General features: G+C 38.7%; 1 protein-coding gene across 12 annotated transcripts in view; it reads right to left on the reverse strand.

The window, feature by feature from the left end:
- Positions 1 to 18,845, reverse strand: part of SPIRE1 (spire type actin nucleation factor 1) — a 210,893-nt gene that overhangs the window by 27,888 nt on the left and 164,160 nt on the right. For all 12 annotated transcript variants that reach the window (XM_061170319.1, XM_061170314.1, XM_061170312.1 and 9 more), the window contains 3 exons: positions 16,631 to 16,795; positions 10,312 to 10,398; positions 9,003 to 9,132 (listed from right to left, as the gene is read on the reverse strand). In XM_061170319.1, coding sequence (XP_061026302.1) covers positions 9,003 to 9,132; positions 10,312 to 10,398; positions 16,631 to 16,795 — 382 coding nt within the window. The remainder of the gene's footprint in view (positions 1 to 9,002; positions 9,133 to 10,311; positions 10,399 to 16,630; positions 16,796 to 18,845) is intronic.

Here is an 18,845-nt window from a genome sequence, read left to right on the forward strand (position 1 = left end):
CAGTAACACCTATGCATATACAACACTTGTGTTAGACATTAACTGTCAGATTCAAATAAAGGAAACCTTTAAATGAATAATTATATATTCACATTTGTAGATTAAAATTTAGAGCTAGAAGAAATACTACAGATAACTGACTCCAACTTCTCTATTTTCCAGAGGCCCAGAGAGGCTAACTTTCCTTTTAGCCTCTAAAGAGCTAGTGATAGACGGATCAGAGTAATGGCATGCACATATGGCTGTAAGATCTGAAAGTGGTTTGATTTTAAAATAAAAATAGCTAATAATCTATATGCATATAAACATGAACACAAAGACTCTGGGATACATTCCCTCTGATAAAGCTGATTTTGATTATCCAAAGCTCAAATCTGGATGGGAAGGCAGTGAAAGAAATGTGGCAGCACAGAGCACAGAGCATGGAGTACGGAGTACAGACTACAGAACACAGAGCACAGAGCATACAGTATGGAGTACAGTGTACAGAGTACAGAATAAGAGCATGTAGCATAACGTATAGAGTATAAAGTTTAGAGTATACAGTATAGTTAAGATGCAGATGGTTTGGATTCAAAATCTAGCTCTAGTTGTTTGACCTTGAGCAAGTTAAATTTTCATTCCTCAACTGTAAAATGGCTAACAACAGAAATGGGCTTGTTGTGAGGATTAAATAAGTTAACAACTGCATATAAAATACTTAATAGTGTGTGTAATAAAGGCAGTGCACAGTAAATGTTAGCAATTATTAACACTAACTTTTATCTACATTTGTAAGTGAGTGAACTAAGGCTAAGGGTGATTCAGCCAGTCACACAGCCAGCGCGGCAGAGCTGACACTAGAATCCTTGTCGATACTGATTCTAAAAGGCCACCTTTTTTTGTACTGGAGCCTGTAATCTTCCAATGCAAGTGGAACTAATTTTCTTCATGTATTTCAATAACTAATAATTTTAATAACTAACTACTAAATTAGAGTATTTAAAAGTGAGAAAAAGCAGTCCCTGCATGATTTAACTCACAGACCAGCCTATAACCTGGTTTTTGCCCATGGAGCAGTCTGTGAAACTCCCATGGTCGGGGGTAAAGGGTATGCTGGGCACTGAAAAGACAGGATTAATGCTCGTTTTTGGGGGGGAAGCATTGTACCTGAAGTAACTATAAAATACAAGCATGTTCTATTTATAGTAGCTCCCCCCAACATGTAATAGTTTTATGCTTGAAGTGGAAGAGGTGGATTTCCAGGTAGCATTCAGAATGTAAGTATGTTCTAGTACAGCCTTCCTTGACATTATTGAAAAGAATTATGTAAATTATTTATTATAAATGATGTATATCTAACTTAATATTCACAATTTCTGCGTATTTTTAGATATCAAGAAGGCCAGGACTAGAACTGCCCTTGTGAACTAGAAGGAAGGGTTTGAGTGAGCAAGAAAGGAATGAGGAAAGGAAAAAAGGAAGGAAGAAGACAGACTTGTCATCAATCATTTATCATTTTACATAAAATGTTTAACAGAAAACCTGACAATACATGAGTTAATTTTGTTATTACCTCTCCAGGTATTAAGTAGCTAGAACAAATATATGATTGGGGGACGGGGTGTGCTGAAGGGACAAAAGGGCAAAAGCAGCAAGTTTTTACAAAATTACAAAGGTTAAAATCTTTAAATAAACCTTTCATAAGGTGTAGAGAGCAGTAGGCTGCCACACTTACGAGCGTAATTTAAAAGTCTTCCAGAGAGCAAAGGAGGAAATGATTGGGCTAATTGATTAATTCCTATTCAAGAAAAAAGGTAATGTTTAAATATGGTCTTGAAGTATCTTTTGAAAAATCGTATTCTATAGCACACATTTTTTACACACTTCCTCCAGAGGTTCACGCAGTAGCCGCAGCCAGTCTTCCAAGAAAAAGCACGCACATCTCCCACCGGCCCAACTATCCACACCCAACTGAGGCTCTGCCTGGAGACACAGTGAGCTTCTCCAGGCGGGTCTCACAGGTCCAAGCCAGAGTTTCCCTAAGGGTGAGGTCACCAGTGGTGTGTGGAGGAACATTAACACAGTTTTAATGGTTATATATTTAATGTTTCAGAAAAATTATAATTACTATATCAGATACATGATTTTATGGATGTTTTTGCTTAAGAAAATTTTAGAAGTCATTTATGGTAGATTTAAAAAGTTTAAACAGTACTGGTGGCACTTAAGTCTGGTAAAATCATGAGGGTGATGTCTGCACTGAAGTTTAGGGAACACTGTTTAGTGACAGTGGCTGCCATGAGCTAATTTCATTCTCAATGCAAGGGATCTGAGAAATTACCCAATAGCTCTCTAACTGCCTGAAGACTTTGCTGAGGTTGGTAACTGTACTTGAGCTCACTGACTCAAACTACTGAAATAAACACCTAGTACTCAATTCAAAGCTTTGAGATAAATGGAATTAATAGAAGAATATGTTATGTCCCAGTCAGGCTTCAGGATGATCTCCGTATGTAAGACTAAATACCGTGTGTGATTTTATCTAATACTGCATATTTGTAAAAGCCCCAGTTGAACATACTTTTAAGAGATATTTTTAAGTAGTTTGATTACTTATACTTTTCTGTTCAAATGAATGAATCCTCATTATCACTTCAGTGTATCTGGTGAGAAAACCAAACCCTTGGATAAGACTTTAGACTTCTTCTACATAAGACAGAATTTCTGGTGATATTTATAAGTAAGCAAACTATTGAGGATGCTACACAGAGCTTTAGAAGTCATATGCCTCAGGTTCAGAATCTAAAACGCACAACCATGATATTAAATACCTTATCTAATAACTTCTATTATTACATAGTGTAATAATTATGTCTGTTAGATACACCCAGGCTGCTGCCTTATTTAGTTGGAGGAAATATGGCTGAAATAAAGATTGTATATTTAATATTTGCATCAGAAAAATAAATTATACTTACCTTAATTAATGTTGACTGGATTAAGATTTTCCACTAAGAATTAATATTTCTAAAACATACCTGAGCAGCAGAACATACTTCAATGTGTCCTATTCTACACTTACGTGCATTACCTACACTACACGTTTAAATATTTACTCCTTAGTTAGCTAATTTCCCAACTTAGACAAGAAATGCAACCCGATCTTTGCATTTAGGTTAGAAGAATAGATCAGTCTTTTCCATTTATAATTTGGGACATTTAAATTGGTTAGTCAAAATGACACAATGAAAACACAAGAAATCGAGAATGAAGTGTGTGGAAATTGCAAAGTACACTAAGGTACAAAATAAATTATGGCAAATGATAAGCAGTGAAAGCAAATCAAAATTTTTTGTTGCTCCTTTACATCGAGGAAGCTCAGCACCAAGAGCTTTCTTCCCAACACAAGAACCCATCATATAACCTGTAAGACACGAACACACCTACATACATGTGTGTGGGCATGCACACCATCCAGGTCAGCCACCTGTGCCTACTTCATGGGAGCCAGCAGCCAGTGTGCTTAGGCAGCGGCCACTCCCAGAGAGCCCGCCAGGGAGGAACATCTTTAGTAGATATTTAGAAGAGATGGATCTTAGAATGTGTTGCCAACTTTTGCAGATCAGCAGTAACACAGATGTTCTCAAACATTTCTGAGTTTACTTTCCAGACCAAGTTTTTTTTTTTTTTACAAAGTTACTCTGCAAATGGTTGATAAAATAAAAATTGTCAAATGGATAAAGAAAATAGAAAAAGCTCCTCAGTGGTCAGTCAAAAGTAGTAAGTGAAGACTATAACATATTTATCTGAGTTTCTTGAAAGTGCAAATATTAGTCATGCCTAAGAGAACTACAAATATACACAGAAATTCAAAGAGCAGTTGGGAACTATTTTAGCAGTTGGAAGATACTCAGTAAATAATCACAGAGAGAACATGATACTAGAACTCTCTGGCTCTTTAAATATGAATTTGTATGTAAGATATGCCAACAATTCCATGGCATGTAAAAGAAAATTCTGGAAGGAAATACTAGTGCCAATATCTTATCTCATTTTACATTCAAAACAGCAGCTTCCAAAGTCTAAAATTCTAACGTGCAAAACATTTTATTGGGACTAAGTTGGCTTTGAAAATTTGCTCATATATAATGTAAAATTTCAATTTAAAAGGGGGGCTGATTTTACAGATCAAATTTAATCATTAATAGCTACTTGTTTCACTATTAGTCCCTGTCTATTTAACAGAAGGGCTCTAAACGTGTACTACAAACCCGGGACACATGATTATATTTTACAACCAAAGCCATTACAACGCTCGTGTGTTTTTAGACTCTTAACCAGCACACAGAACCAGAGTGACAAGGCCCTACGCACAGGAGCACTGGGTACGCAGATAGCTCTTGCCCCTCAACTGAGGAGCAGTCGTCCTCTGAAGCAGCTGACAGTTCTGAGTTCAGCTACCTGAATAACTGAGTGCTTTAGAGAGTAAGAAGTGGCAAAACTTTGTTTCTTGAAAATGTTTTCTATGATCTGAAGGCAGAGTTCTGTTAGACTCTGACCGCTGCTTTATGAGATTGGGGGTGGGGTGGGCAATGTGTTCCATGACCACAAGTGTCACGGTTCTTCCACAGGCTCTTGCAAGGCAACAGATTTATTACAGTTTTAATTTTTTTCAAGTATACTATTTTCAAAGAAACAGAATGTTTTATTTGACTGACCACAGCTTAGAAGAAGCCTTTCAATTTTCTTTTTTGACGTGTTTGAACAAGCAGATGAATGAAATGTATTTCACAGAGACCACAAAACCCACGTCAGGTGTGAAAGTGCTTTTTTTTTTACCTGACAAGTCAAAACTGTAAGACATGCTAAGTGGCCGCATTGCTGAAAAAAGAAAACAAACAATAAAAAGAAAGTAATTCAGCTGTTAGGATATACAGGGAAGACGAAAAAGGGAGGAGGGTTCAAGACCTGTGGTGGCACATTTCACACTTTAAGGCAGAAGGCAGTGAATAACAATCTGAAATACAATAAAACCATGCGTCTTAGTTTTAATTATATTACTAAGACTTGAAATGGAGTAACAATAAAAGAAAAAAAATGACTTTTAAAGAACATGTTAAAAATGAAAGCATGTTAAAGATACAAACATTTTAGAATCATAGTACAGGACTTTTTACTTAAATATAAAAGAGTTCAAAAGAAAAAACTAGCCATGTTTTAAAACATGATTTTAGGGAACATACAAAATCTTTAAAATTTAACAACAAATGTATTCTTAAATAATTAATTTCAGGATGAAAATGTGGCTCTCTGCATACAGGTGAAACATCTTATAAAAAATCTCATTCAGGTACTACCAGCATCACAAAGTGTCACTAATTCTCTATTGTAGGCAGTGTAACCTGGCAGTTGAAGCGAGGCCTCAGGAGCCAGAGAGCCTGAGTTTGAACCTCAGCTCTGCCACTTACTAGCAGTGTGATTCCGGGCAAGTTACTTAACCTCTCTGTGCTTCAGTTACTTCATCTGTAAAATGGGAATAATGGTACCTATTTCATGGGATTGTTATAAAAATTAACTGATTCCATACAAGAAAAGGTGCTCAGGATAGTGCTTAGCATATAGAAGAAGTTAAATAAATACAATCTCTTATGAATAAACTTATTTCTTTCCTGTTGAAATCATTTGTTTTAAAAATTTTATTACACATACTAAAAAACACTGAATTGTATATTTTTAATGGGTGAATTTTATGGTAGGTAAATTATATCTCAATAAAGCTGATTAAAAAAAGGTTATTACCAAGGTTTGATGAATTTCGGTATTCATAAGAGTGAGAATTACCTATTTTCACTGTAGCCCCATCCATCCTACGCCCCCGGTCAGGGAGGACAGGTGGCTGTGTGGTCGGTGGGGGAGAGAACCGCAGGTCCACAGGCTTGTCAGGCACAATGTCCCCACAGCTCATGTTTCCGAGGCAGACGGCATACAGTTCTAACACCCAAATTTAACAGAATGAAAGCATCTCTCCATATGCTTTTGGCAGATGTTTTTAAAGGAACAATTTACATTTACAACCCCAAATCTCATAGTATGAGATGTTAGAAAAGGTGTTAGGAAAAAGAAAATGATCAGATATGAACAAAGACTGATGCAAAAGAATACTAATTTCAGACTTAACAGGAAAAAAATGGAGCTAGCCTGTAGAACAATAGGGAAATAGGCGAGTAAAAGACAACTTAGCCATGTGTTAGTAATCATGTCCTTATAAATAATGCTGTGGGGCATATTTAACGACGTGGGAAGATGTTCCTGTCCCACACAACGTTACATGGGGGCATCAGACACTGTGCACACAGCTCTTGTCTCCACCTCATGACGCACAAGCTCCATCACAGCACATGCCTCTGCTGGTGAAACTACGGGTAATAGTTCTTCTTTAAACATTTCCCCAATTTCTACAGTGGGTTTCTACTTGCAATTGGAGGGGTAAGGTTTTAAAACTATTTAGGGAACTTTTCTTCAAGATAATTCTGCCAACTTTACCCAAACTCCCCAAGGGGAAACTTTATAGTAAGAACCAATGTAGGTCTGCAGAAAGAAGAGCCCAAATCTCTTACTTTCCAATTAAGGTGCAAGATCAATTTGAAAAGTAAGACTCTCATAGAACAATCACTTGCAATAACAGCTCAATTCTGGTTGTTGTGAAACACCAATTCATAAGGTTAAAATAAAATAAGATATACTATACAGAAAACTGATATTTAATTATTCTAAAGTAGATTTCCTGCTAGTTAGCATCTAACTTGTTGAAAATGAAACAGAAGAATATGTATATGACAAGGGCATGTGACGCCCCTTGTATGCAACGTGCGGTGTCCCGTTGCCACCCACAAGGACTGCTGGTCTCCCGCACGCTCAGCCCCGGCCACCCCCATGCCCCTGACGGGCTGCTGTCGGCGCTGCAGGGGGAACATGTATCTGCTGCCCCGAGCCTTTCCTCTGTCAGCGCCTGTGGGCGGGGACTCTGACTGCTTGTCTCTCTACTCCAACAGCTGACACGGCTGTTTAATAAACATTTGGAAAAATGAAGGAACTGTATGTCAAATATCATCCAAATCACACAAGCACATTACGCCTGTCTTGTTCCTTTCTCTGTCCTGTTGGTGCTTCCACTGGAGTTTATAATTCCTCCTCTTTTCTCCTGAAAATCGTGAAGCTTACTTTTCTCATGGTAATATATTTGTTTTGCCTTATAATTTTGTTGAAATCTTTTCTATTACCCCATTATTCCTTCTCAAGGTACAGTAATTTTAAAAAATCCAGTCTTAAGCAGCCGTCCTATAACACCGTTTCCTTATTTTTCCATAGTGGTTCTTACTCTTTCAGGCTGTGGACCCTTTAGGAATCTGAGCAAAGCTATGAACCCCCTCTCCAGAAAATGCACATACATACACCTTAGGAAATACATACAAATCTGTTATATTTCAAGGGATTCACAGACCGTCCTCAGGCTCATGCAAGGACTCCCAGAATAAGAACTCTCCATTTATGTCGTGTATATGTTCCGGCTCATTATTATATAAATGCTCATATGGATTTGTTTTAAACATCATTTTAAAGGGAAACACTTGCTGCCATAAAAATCAGACAGGGATAAATTCACACAGCGTGCCCTCACTCTGAAGCTCTCTATGTGGAAGGTACGTGCTATTATTTCAACACCTCTGGGAGTACTTTTCATCACTGCCCTTGCAGTGGAGACCAGGACATAACAACCAACAAGACAGACGTGGGCCCTGCTGCCACGGAGGCCACGGTGTGACAGAATGGCCAAAAGTCAAACAAAAGAACATCAGCGTGCAGTGACTGAGAGTCATGGGAGGCAGGGAGAGCCGTTGGAGCAGATGCGACTGACCAGACGGAGAAGAGAAGAGCCTGGGTCAGAGGGGGGAGGACTAGAGAGACCTAGAAGTAAAACCCACAGGGCTTGGCTGTTGGGTAAGAGTCAGAGGTGATGCTGAGCAATCTGTCCTGGGCTCTGAGATGGGGAACCAGGAGGAGACAGTTTGAGGAGAAAGCAGGCGAGGTCACCGGTGGCTGCGGGGCTTGTCCTGCGTGAGGGGCGAGGAGGCCCTGCTCAGCAGACGGCTGCACGTGTGGGTCTGAACTTTCAGAGAAACCTGCGCTGTAGGGCGGGAGCTGAGGAAACCAGAAACAAACCCTGGAGGAGGATGTGGTTGCTCAGGGAGAGGGAGCCCGGGATAGAAACCGGACGACCAAGCAGGGCCTGAAAGAGGCAGAAGAGGTCGGAGAAGAGAACCAGGAGACAGTGCCACAGGGCCGGCTCCTTTCCTGTTCAGGCGCCACGAGACTGTTTCCCTGAATTCTTTGGGCATCTTTAATCTTACAAATTGGAGGACAGCTGCATAAACAAAAATGTTTACATTTTATAATATGATTTTGCTCTAAATGAAAATCAATGTGTGCTTATAAAAAACATTAAACATAATAAAGGAACGTGAGTAATAAGTAAGTGATATCAGTAATAATTGAGTCTCTCATCACATAATACCATATCTTCAAACCATAATTAAGACAATAGAAACCTGAAGTAAAACTATGTATCACTTATATTTCTAAAACGTAATAACTTATCCATGTATATGTATTACAATTTATAAAGTATTTTGACCATGATCCTACTTAATTCTTCCATGAAAGTCATAATGAAGGTGTAGAGGACTTTTTATCCCCCTTCTGCTGACGAAGAAATCGATGCTCAGAGAGGTGAAGAGACGGTCCTAAAACCACAGCCTAGAGGTCGGCAGAGCTCTGTCCACTACGCAGCGCGGTGCTCTCCTACACTCAGCATCACGGGGCAACAATTTCCTATTACATGAATCTCAAGTATAGACTTCCAGCATGAGGGTGTGTGTGTGTGTGTGAGAGGGAGAGGGCCCTGCAGACGGCAGTCTCTCACTGGGCTGCTGTGCTGTCTTCCAGCGACGCCCCGGACTCACCTAACCTGCCGCGTCTGGTTTCCTCTGGTGACACGGGCCGCAGCTTTCTTTCTGCTTTGATTTCTTCCAGGATCCTTTCATGGAGGCTCCGTGGCCGTGGTGGAGTAGGCTTCAGTTTTCTGGCTGAGGCCTTAGAAGAAATATTAATGGCTATAGAGACGTGCTTGCGTAGTTGTCCTTAAATAATTTTTACTGAAGTCCACTCATACAGTACATTATGAAATTATGTTTTACTGATTGCAACACTGCTTGATAAAAGACCATTTTCAAGCAATAGGGAGATTATTGGATTTCACAGTGGTTCAGTCACATGTGCTCAAGTAACTTTAAGGAGTCAGCTTTGCTGCAGCTGTAGTCATCTTCCCTACGTGCTACTATGACAGGCAATCCATCGAAATGTAAGCTGTACATTACCTACTACGATTATTGTTTTTGAAAGTAACGTTTTTGAGTAAGTCATCACAACCTTCTTAGATTATTATCTTCGTTCTATAATTGAGGAAATACAGGCTCAGGGAGGCCGATCCACTCTCTCAGAGACGTGTGGCCACTAGGTTGTGTAGCTAGTGTGCAAATCCGGGCCCATCTGACTCCACGCTCTTTCTGCTCCACCATGACCCGCCTTCGTAAAATTATTTCCCACATGGCCTCTTTCCCTTATTTTAAAAAGATTTATAAGAGGGATCATTAATTATGTTTTAGATGTTCACAAACTGAGAAAGAAACACCATTCCTGTTCTAGTTACTGAACATACATGGGGTTTGAGAGGCCTTGGTGAGCACTGCCTGTGGAGCTGGGGGGAAGTAAGTGTAGAGCAGAGGAAACGCAAACCAACATTCAAACCAGATCAGAACACCCTGATTCTATGGTCACTAGAAAGAACCCTGTCAACAGAGGAAGATAATTAATACAAAAGAGGAGGTACAGCAGGGTGGATTTACTGTAAAACAGTATCAAAATGACAATTTAATCAAGGTGAAGTGTTTGCACCATAAAGTAAACAGGGAGGGCAGCCCACACCAGGAACTACTTGGTATCATATTCAGCTGTTATTCTAGGAGGTATTTGGCCAGATTTTGCACCATAACTCAGGCTGTTTGAGTTAAAATATCCTAAGACAGCCTGTACTGAATAATTTTAAGTACTTTTTTGTGACTTAAAATGTAATTTACAGTTGGGCTTCATATTTCTGAGAATGAAAGCTCAGTGTAAATACTCCTTTAAGAGCTGAGTTCTAGAGGTCACAGGCTAGAGGAGAATACTTCATTATGTGCTCTCCAAACAAGGGGAATATGTCAAATTACGTACTGGATTTAAAGGAGGTCTTGATCTGATGAAGTCCAGGATGATTTCATGAGCACTTTTTTTTAACCGAGGGGGAATATCACCATTCACCTGAAAGGAGACAAAAAGCAGAAGATTCATGTGACTACAGGATTATCATTATAAGTTTCTGGGTACGTATGTCAACATATGTCACTTCAAAATTACTGAAGTGGAATCTGGCTCCACCAAGGATGCATTTCAAATCAATAAAAATGGAGAGTAAATGGCTGAATGATTCAGAGCAAAAATAACTATGCAGAATTGAAGAAACTCCACATCCACTTTAGTTCTATATTTGGGGAAATTATATATAAGATGCATCCTTCCAACAAAAAGTTTCTACAATTATGAATGTGAATGGAAAAAGTAATACTATGCTTAATTACTGTATAATTTCAAATGTCTTTGGGACTTCCCTGGTGGCCCAGTGGTTAAGACTCTGTGCTTCCACTGCAGGAGGTGCGGGTTCAGTCCCTGGTCAGGGAGCTGGGAGCTCACGTGCCAGGTGGTGCAGCCAAAACAAGAACAAAAAGTCTTTTACCTCTTATTTTCATCCTTGTACAAAATCTTGGTAAGGGGAAGGAGTGGGGACATGGTTCACATTCTTAGACAAAGCTGAGGCTCAGATCGAGGTGGTGTCTGCCCCCTTCACAGGGTCAGTGAGCAGAAGAGCTTGGCAGGGGCCTGGTCTGACTCTCTTGCCCTAACATCCTCTCTTTTTAAAGAAACATGTTACAAAAATTTTAAGAAATTTAAGAAAAACCCACCAAAAAACCCCCACCTAAACTCACATTCTGACCACTCAGAAGGCACAGTTGTGGTGACCGTAAGTCATACTTATTTCCCAACCTCATATGAAAAAACAGAACTGCTAGGCACTTTCTGTCATTATTCTCATAAAAGATAGATGAAAAAAGAAAGGTTAACAAATTACAAATTTAAAAAACTGATGAATACCTTAAACTTCTCAAAATCCAGTAAATCAGCATACTATTTTTATTATGAACTGCCTGAAAAACCTCTATAATACTTTTTCACTCTACTTTGGTGATCTACTCTTTACCTTGTCGTATTCTAATAATTTTATGATATCAATTTTATTGGAGAGAAAAAAGATAATTTGTTTATTCCTCTAGCACCAATGGTTGATATTTTTTTTATTTTGATAGGTTAGAAAGGTTTCTTTAAGCTTCACAATTTGTTATTGGAATGTCATGCCCAATTTTAGAATTATCGTAAAATTTGGTCAAACTTTTTAAAAGTATTTTCTTATCTGAATTGTAAGACTTCAGGGCATGGACAGTTTTGTTATGTACTTCCCAATCTTAATTACTGTTTTAATTGCTCAGGATCATTAATCAATTGGTTATTAATTTTTTATTGCAGCTGTATGAGTTTTGATTTTTTTGTCAATGTTACTATTTTGTGTCACCTGAGAAATGAAGTTAATTAAAAAAAAAAAAAGAACCTGAACTGCTGCTCCCAGGCCCAGTGGCTGCCCCCCACAAATGCGACCACTCAGGGTGTGTGACAAGCCTGCTGACATCATCCACTCCCCTTTTCCCTTGCCCCCCGCCCCCCAGTCCTGAGTGAGGACAGAACAGCCCTAAGGTTAGAGTTAGGAGTGAAAGCTGCCTGAGCCGAGCCAAGCTTGTGACCGCTAGTACTTGGTTTAAGGAGGGCGTGTACCCAAGCAGCAGAGCTGGGGGCCTACCGTGGCACCACTCTTTACCCATGGACTTCATGTTACACAAGACTTTTAAAAAAATCCTTATTATATGAACAACTTAATCAGACCTTTCTATTCTACTCCTGAACAGGATAACACATATCTTTCTAGCTATTTTTTTTAATTGGCACTTTTTAAAATTAATTTATTATTTTATTTTATTTTTGGCTGCACTGGGTCTTCGTTGCCGCACTCAGGCTTCCTCTAGTTGTGACGAGCAGGGGCTACTCTTCGTGGCGGTGCACGGGCTTCTCATGTTGTGGAGCACGGGCTGTAGGTGCGCGGGCTCAGTAGTTGTGGTGCGTGGGCTCAGTAGTTGTGGCTCATGGGCTCTAGAGCACAGGCTCGGTAGTTGTGGCACACAGGCTTAGCTGCTCCGCAGCATGTAGGATCTTCCCGGACCAGGGCTCGAACCCGTGTCCCCTGCATTGGCAGGCAGATTCTTAACCCCTGACCCACCAGGGAAGCCCTCTTTCTAGCTATTTTTCGTATACTTTTATTTTAATGTTCTTTCCATCACAACAGCAGGGTTGAATGAGATAATGGAGTCAATACGGCCAAGGTTGTAAGTTCCATTCCCCAAACAAGCACATTAACATCAGTTTCCTCACTAGTCAGAAACTGGATACTGGATCCCAATTACAAAATGTGTGTCAGTGCTCATGAGGGAGCTGGCAGGCCAGTATTGATGTGAGTCAGTCAGTCAAAGTCCTTACTAGCAGGAGGAAAAGTAACAGCAAATTCCATTCTGCTGCTGGGTCAGTGAAATTACTTTTTTTTAATATAAATACAGAACACATCCTGAAACAAGCTCTCTGAAGCTGCAACAATAAATGATTTCTAGATGAACACAAATAGTAGGCCCATAAGTAAATGAGACCAGTTATAGAACTTGATCTTACTTTTGAGCCACAATGCCTTAAACAAATAACTTCTATATAAAAAATGTTTAAGTTTCTACATCTTTATTTTTGTTTTGAATTTTATTTATTTATTTCTGTACAGCAGGTTCTTATTAGTTATCTATTTTATACATATTAGTCAATCCCAATCTCCCAATCATATATGTCAATCCCAATCTCCCAATTCATCCCACCACCACCAACCCCCTGACTATACATTTTACAAGGATCTTTCATTACACTGGACTAGTCTTCTCAAATAATTGGTTTATACTTAAGAAAAAAGAGGTTAAGACAATTAGAAATAAAATGCCTCCTCTGTTAGGCTTCTATTAATCAAAGAAAGACAAAGTTTTCAAGAGCTCAAAAACATCAGAAAAACAACAGATCATCTGATCAGGCTTTAGACCAAGGTAAATAAATAGAGGGAACTTGGTAATGCTTTAAAAAAAAAAAGACCTTTAATGAGATATAATTCACATATAAAATTCACCCTTTTATTTATTTTTCTTGGCGGCACCACTCGGCATGTGGGATCTTAGTTTCCTGACAGGGATTGAACCCACGCCCCCTGTAGTGGAAGCACGGAGTCTTAACCACTGGACTGCCAGGGAAGTCCAAAATTCACCACCCTTTTAAAGTGTACAATTCAGGGTTCTAAGTAGTCACAAGGTTTTGCAATCACTACCAATAACTTCAGAGAAATTTTATCACCCCAAAAGTATATGCTGCACCCATTAGCACTCAATCCTCATTCTTCCCTCCCTGCAGCCATTGGCAGCCACTAATCTACTGTCTTACTGATGTGCCTACTCTGGAAATCTCAAATAAATGGAACCCCTCATACATTATGTAGCCTTTTGTGTCTGGCTTCTTCCACTTAGCATGTTTTCAAGGTTCACACAGGTGGTAGGATGTATTGGTACTTCATTCCTTTTTATGCCTGAATAATATTCCATTGTATATTACCCACTCATGAGCTGATAAACATTTGGATGGTTTCCACTTTTTGGTTATTATAAATATGCTGTGAACATTCATACATAAATTTTTGTCTGGACAAATGTTTTCATTTCTCTTAGGAGTGCATGTAATGGCTGGGCCGTAAACTCTATGTTTAACATCTTGAGGAATTAGCAAACTATTTTCCCAAGTGTGCACCATCTTACATTCCCACCAGTGATATGAGGGTTCCAATGTCTCCACATCCTCACCAGCATGTTATTTTTTGTGTTTTTTATTTTAGCCACTCTAGTAGGTGTAAAGTAGCATCTCATTGCAGTTTTGATTAGCATTTCCCTAATGACTAATAATGTTAAGCATCTTTTCATGTGCTTATTGGCCATTTATATATCTGCTTTGGAGAATAATTCAAATTATTTGCCCACTTTCCAACTGGGTTGTCTTTTTTATTGTTGAGTTTAAAAAATTCTTAATATGTCCTGGATACAAGTCCCTTTTTGGCTATATGATTTGTAAATATTTTCTCCCATTTTGTGGGTTGTCTTCACTTTCTTTATATTGTCTTTTAAATCACAAAAGTTTTAATTTTCGATCAAGTCCAATTTATTTTTTTCTTTTGTTGCTGTACTTTTGGTGTCATATCTAAGAAAGCACTGCCTAATCTAAGATCACAAACCTGTTTTCTTCTATGAGTTTTATAGTTCTAGTTCTTAAATTTAGGTCTTTCATCCATTTTGAGTTAACTTTTATATACAGTATGAGGTAGCAGTCCAACTTCATTCTTCTGCTGGTGAATATCCATCTGTCCTGGCATCATTTGTTGAAAAGACTGGTATTTCCCTTTTGTCTTGGGATCCCACAGAAATCAACTGACAACAAATGAAGGGAATTATTTCTGGACTCTCAATTCTATTCCATTGATCTATGTTTATCTTTACGCCAACGTCACACTGTCTTGATTACAGTTTCTTTGTAGTAAGTTGTAAAATTAGGAAGTGTGAATCCTCCAACTTTGTTCTTTTTTCAAGATTGTCTTGGCTATTCTGGGTTCCTTGTAATTCCATGTGACTTTTAGGATCTGGCTCATCAATTTCTGAAATGACCGGCCAGGGAGCAGCGGCAGCACCACACGGGCATGGAGCGCGGCGCACTGGGCGCCCAAGCGTGACCGCCACGGCCACCTCCCTCGGCGGGGTTGCCCGTTCGGGGCGCCCGCCCGGTTACGCAGTCCTCAGGGCACCCACGCCCCGCACCTAGCCATTGCCGCAGCTGCCGGAAGAGGCGGTTCAGCAGCCGGCCGGGCTCTGGAGCACCCAAGCCCGCTTTAGGAAAGCGGCTTCCGCTCCTCGACTACTGGCAGCCGGACGCCGGCAGCCGACGATCTACATCTTTACTTTTAAAGGTGAGTTATTTGAAGTTCTCTGTTAGAATTAAAGCATTTTACCAAAACATTTTGAAAAAATTCCATTGAAATGTTTTGTACTTCTATAACTTAATGTTCTAAATATAATCCCATATGGCTAAGCCATTCAATTCCCATGAGCATCACAAATATACAAAAAAAAAGTGGATTACTATGGTATAGTTATGTAGTTTAAACCTGAGGATTAAATTAAGAACATCTTAGCATACCGCTTCAGATACAGATAGACTATGTGTGAAAATCCTTTGTGTTTACTCTTTACAACAAAATTTTTTTAAAGAAATTAGAAAGTGGCATTATATTGATAACAGTAAAATTTTTTAAAAAATATATCCAGTTTTTGAATGATTAAATATGAGTAGCTGAATTTCCACTCTCATTTGTCAGGTACATATATACATAACAAGGAACTAATCAAAATCTTAGCCTGTTAGACTAAAACTTGAAAACTTCCCCTATGCGAAACCAATCACCACTAGAACTGCCATCTGCCTAGTCCCCTGCACAGAGGCTCAGTATAAACGTATCCAAGTGAACTGCATGGAATTACCCAGACAGAGAAAGACAGAAAAAGGAAAACAATAATGGGTACCACAAAGTAGTAACATGTTCTTCTTTACATACTACTCACAACCTCCAAACTGTATAAACATGCACATAACAGGAGTCCCAGAGGGACTGGAAAGACAAGAAAGGACAAAGAAAATGTGAAGAACTAATGGCTAAAAACTTCCAAAATTTGATAACAATACAAATCTACTCATCCAAGAAGCTCTATAAACTCCAAGCAATAAACTCCAAGAGAGCTACAACAGAACACATTATAGTCAAGTTGTTGAAAGAAAAATATTGAAAGCAGCAAGAAGTGACTATCACATACAAGGGATCCTCAATCAGATGAACAGGTGATTTCTCACTAGAAACCATAAAGGCCAAAAGGCAGTGAGATAAGTTTAAAGACAGAAAAAAACACTGTCAACCAATAATTCTATACCCAGAAAAACTCTGCTTCAAAAATGAAGAAGAAATTAAGACATTCCCAGGCAAACAAACACTAAGGGGGTTCATCACTAGTAACCCTGCCCTAAAGGGAGTTGTTCAGGCTTAAAGAAAAGGACAGTAGACAGAAATTTGAAGCCATGGGTTGTGGAATTACACATTTGTAACTTTTCTGTGAGCTTACTGTATTTTCCAACTTTTCTATATTGAGAAGAACATTTTCAACAAATAAGATTACCGAAAAACAACCATTTGAGTCCATTAACAGTTTTCTTTGTTACTTACCATCACTTTTCGCAGAGTGTATCTTTTGGATCGAATGTCATCCATTAGCATCTCATAAGGGGTGAGCTGATATTCAATGGGCAGAGGGTTGTACTGCCGCTCTTGGACCTTCTTGAGTTTTACTCCATTCCGCAAATCCCTCATCACCTGCACCCAGAATCGAGCCTGAAAGAGCCAAGGGTGGAGAGACATCCATGAATAAATTTACTAGTTTCCTCTAAAGACCTATAGTCGTAAAGAAAATATTAAGAGCTTGGATTACAAAACACCAAGCAAACCAAAGAAAAACGATTTTAAAAATTAAATTTTAGGGTACTAAAAAGCAGGTAGGATGCCAGCAGAGAATCCACCAGCTCTAACTGCGGGGACAGCTGGATAAAACCCTAACTCACCCCCTGTGCTACCTGCATCCATGGCCTCAGTTCCTCAGGTCCTAGTGTTCCACCTATCAGGTGGCTTTGCTCACTGAAGAGGTGCGTGTTTCTCACGCTAGACTTTGGGTTTGGCTCTATTACTTGCTTGGCACTGGAATTCTAGTGGATGCGACATGACCAAAGGCTTCAACAACAAACGCACAATGGCTTGTCACTCTGCTCCTGTCACTGCCATGAGAGCATCACGCTTGGGTTGGCACGAGGCACACTGGCAGGATTATCCAGGAGAAGGACGATGCACAGAGTAGAGCCACCACTCTGATCTGCAGACTCATGAGCTGAGTAAATGCTACCACTTTATGCCATGGTACTTTGTAGTGTTCAGTTACGCAGCATTACTGTTACCACAGCTAACTGATACAGCCATCTACTGCTATTTGACATCCAGCAAGTTGCTTCCCCTTTCTGAACCCTGGCTTCCTCATCAATAAAAGAAAATGGCACTTTATAACTTGTTGAGATGATCAGAGCTGATGTATAGTGTTCTGCACATAGAAAATGCTCAAAAATGACAATTTTTATGTTATTATTATCTCTGCACAAATTATTTAATATCAATGTTCTTATCTACGAATAATAGCAAGTTGCTCTGCCTGCCCGTCAAGAAAATGAAATATATGTGAAATATTTATTATAATTTAAAATATATTAAATGCGTTAATATTATTATACTTTAACCCTTTTATTTTCCTGCCTATAAGCTATCATATTCTCGGCTTCAGTAAAGAGAAAATCAATATGATATTTAACTGAAATATTATAGGTTGTTAAACATTAATAAGTGGCTCAATAGCTACATAATATATTTATTAAAAATCAAGTGACATATTTCATAAGAATTGCCTACATAACTGATTAAACTTCTCAAAAATGTCCTCAAAAAACGATTTGTGATTTTTAAAAAATGTATACCATTTCTTATTCCCAAAAGGATTTGAGGTACTTAATATTGTGGTATAGCCATCAGAACATCTTCTAAAATATTAACATTTAAGACAAGTTCTTAGATTCTGCCATTAAAAATATCCTAATATAAATCCCTAAAATATTTAGATCTCTCCTTTGGGAATGCTCGTCTCAACTTCTCTTGCTCATTCCTTGAAGATCCAATTCAAATACCATCTCATTTTTAAAATACTGTCTCTTCTCTTCACCTCCTCAGGCTTTAAGAAAACCTGACATATGAAACTTTGAATTCTCAAAACAGATAAATTAGTGATGATTACTCACATTAGAATCTTTTGCTATAATTTATAGAAAGATTCAAACAGACTCTTATATAGCCAGTTCGTTATATATTATTGTTGGCAAAAATTTTACAAATGACTTTTCAGAAACTAAGTCACAGTTACATAAAATAATGGACAACTGTCACTGTACGTATTCCCAGAGATTTTATCATTTACCCCTTATTACACTAGAAAGATTCTGAGATGTATAGATTCTGCCATTAAACATATTCTAATTCTCCTTCATACTATTCCTCATACCTTCCTCATTTCATTCTAATCTTTCTAGGTAGTTCATTTTCATGATCTTATGAAAAAGAAGCTGGTGATCTAGGCAAATGTAACTCCCTTTGGAGATACTACGTCTCTTGTCAGTGATCATACTGTTTTAGATGAGGTTGCCTTAAGACAGTTAATTAAATTTTTGGTTCAAGTTTATACTAGCTATTGGCTAACTTCTGAGCACCTGGAGTTATTTACCTGGCTTCAATGTCTTGGAAAACAAGTTTAAAAATTTATTAACCGGGCTTCCCTGGTGGCGCAGTGGTTAAG

Source organism: Eubalaena glacialis, chromosome 15 (assembly GCF_028564815.1).
Source record: "Eubalaena glacialis isolate mEubGla1 chromosome 15, mEubGla1.1.hap2.+ XY, whole genome shotgun sequence".
NCBI lineage: Eukaryota > Metazoa > Chordata > Mammalia > Artiodactyla > Balaenidae > Eubalaena > Eubalaena glacialis.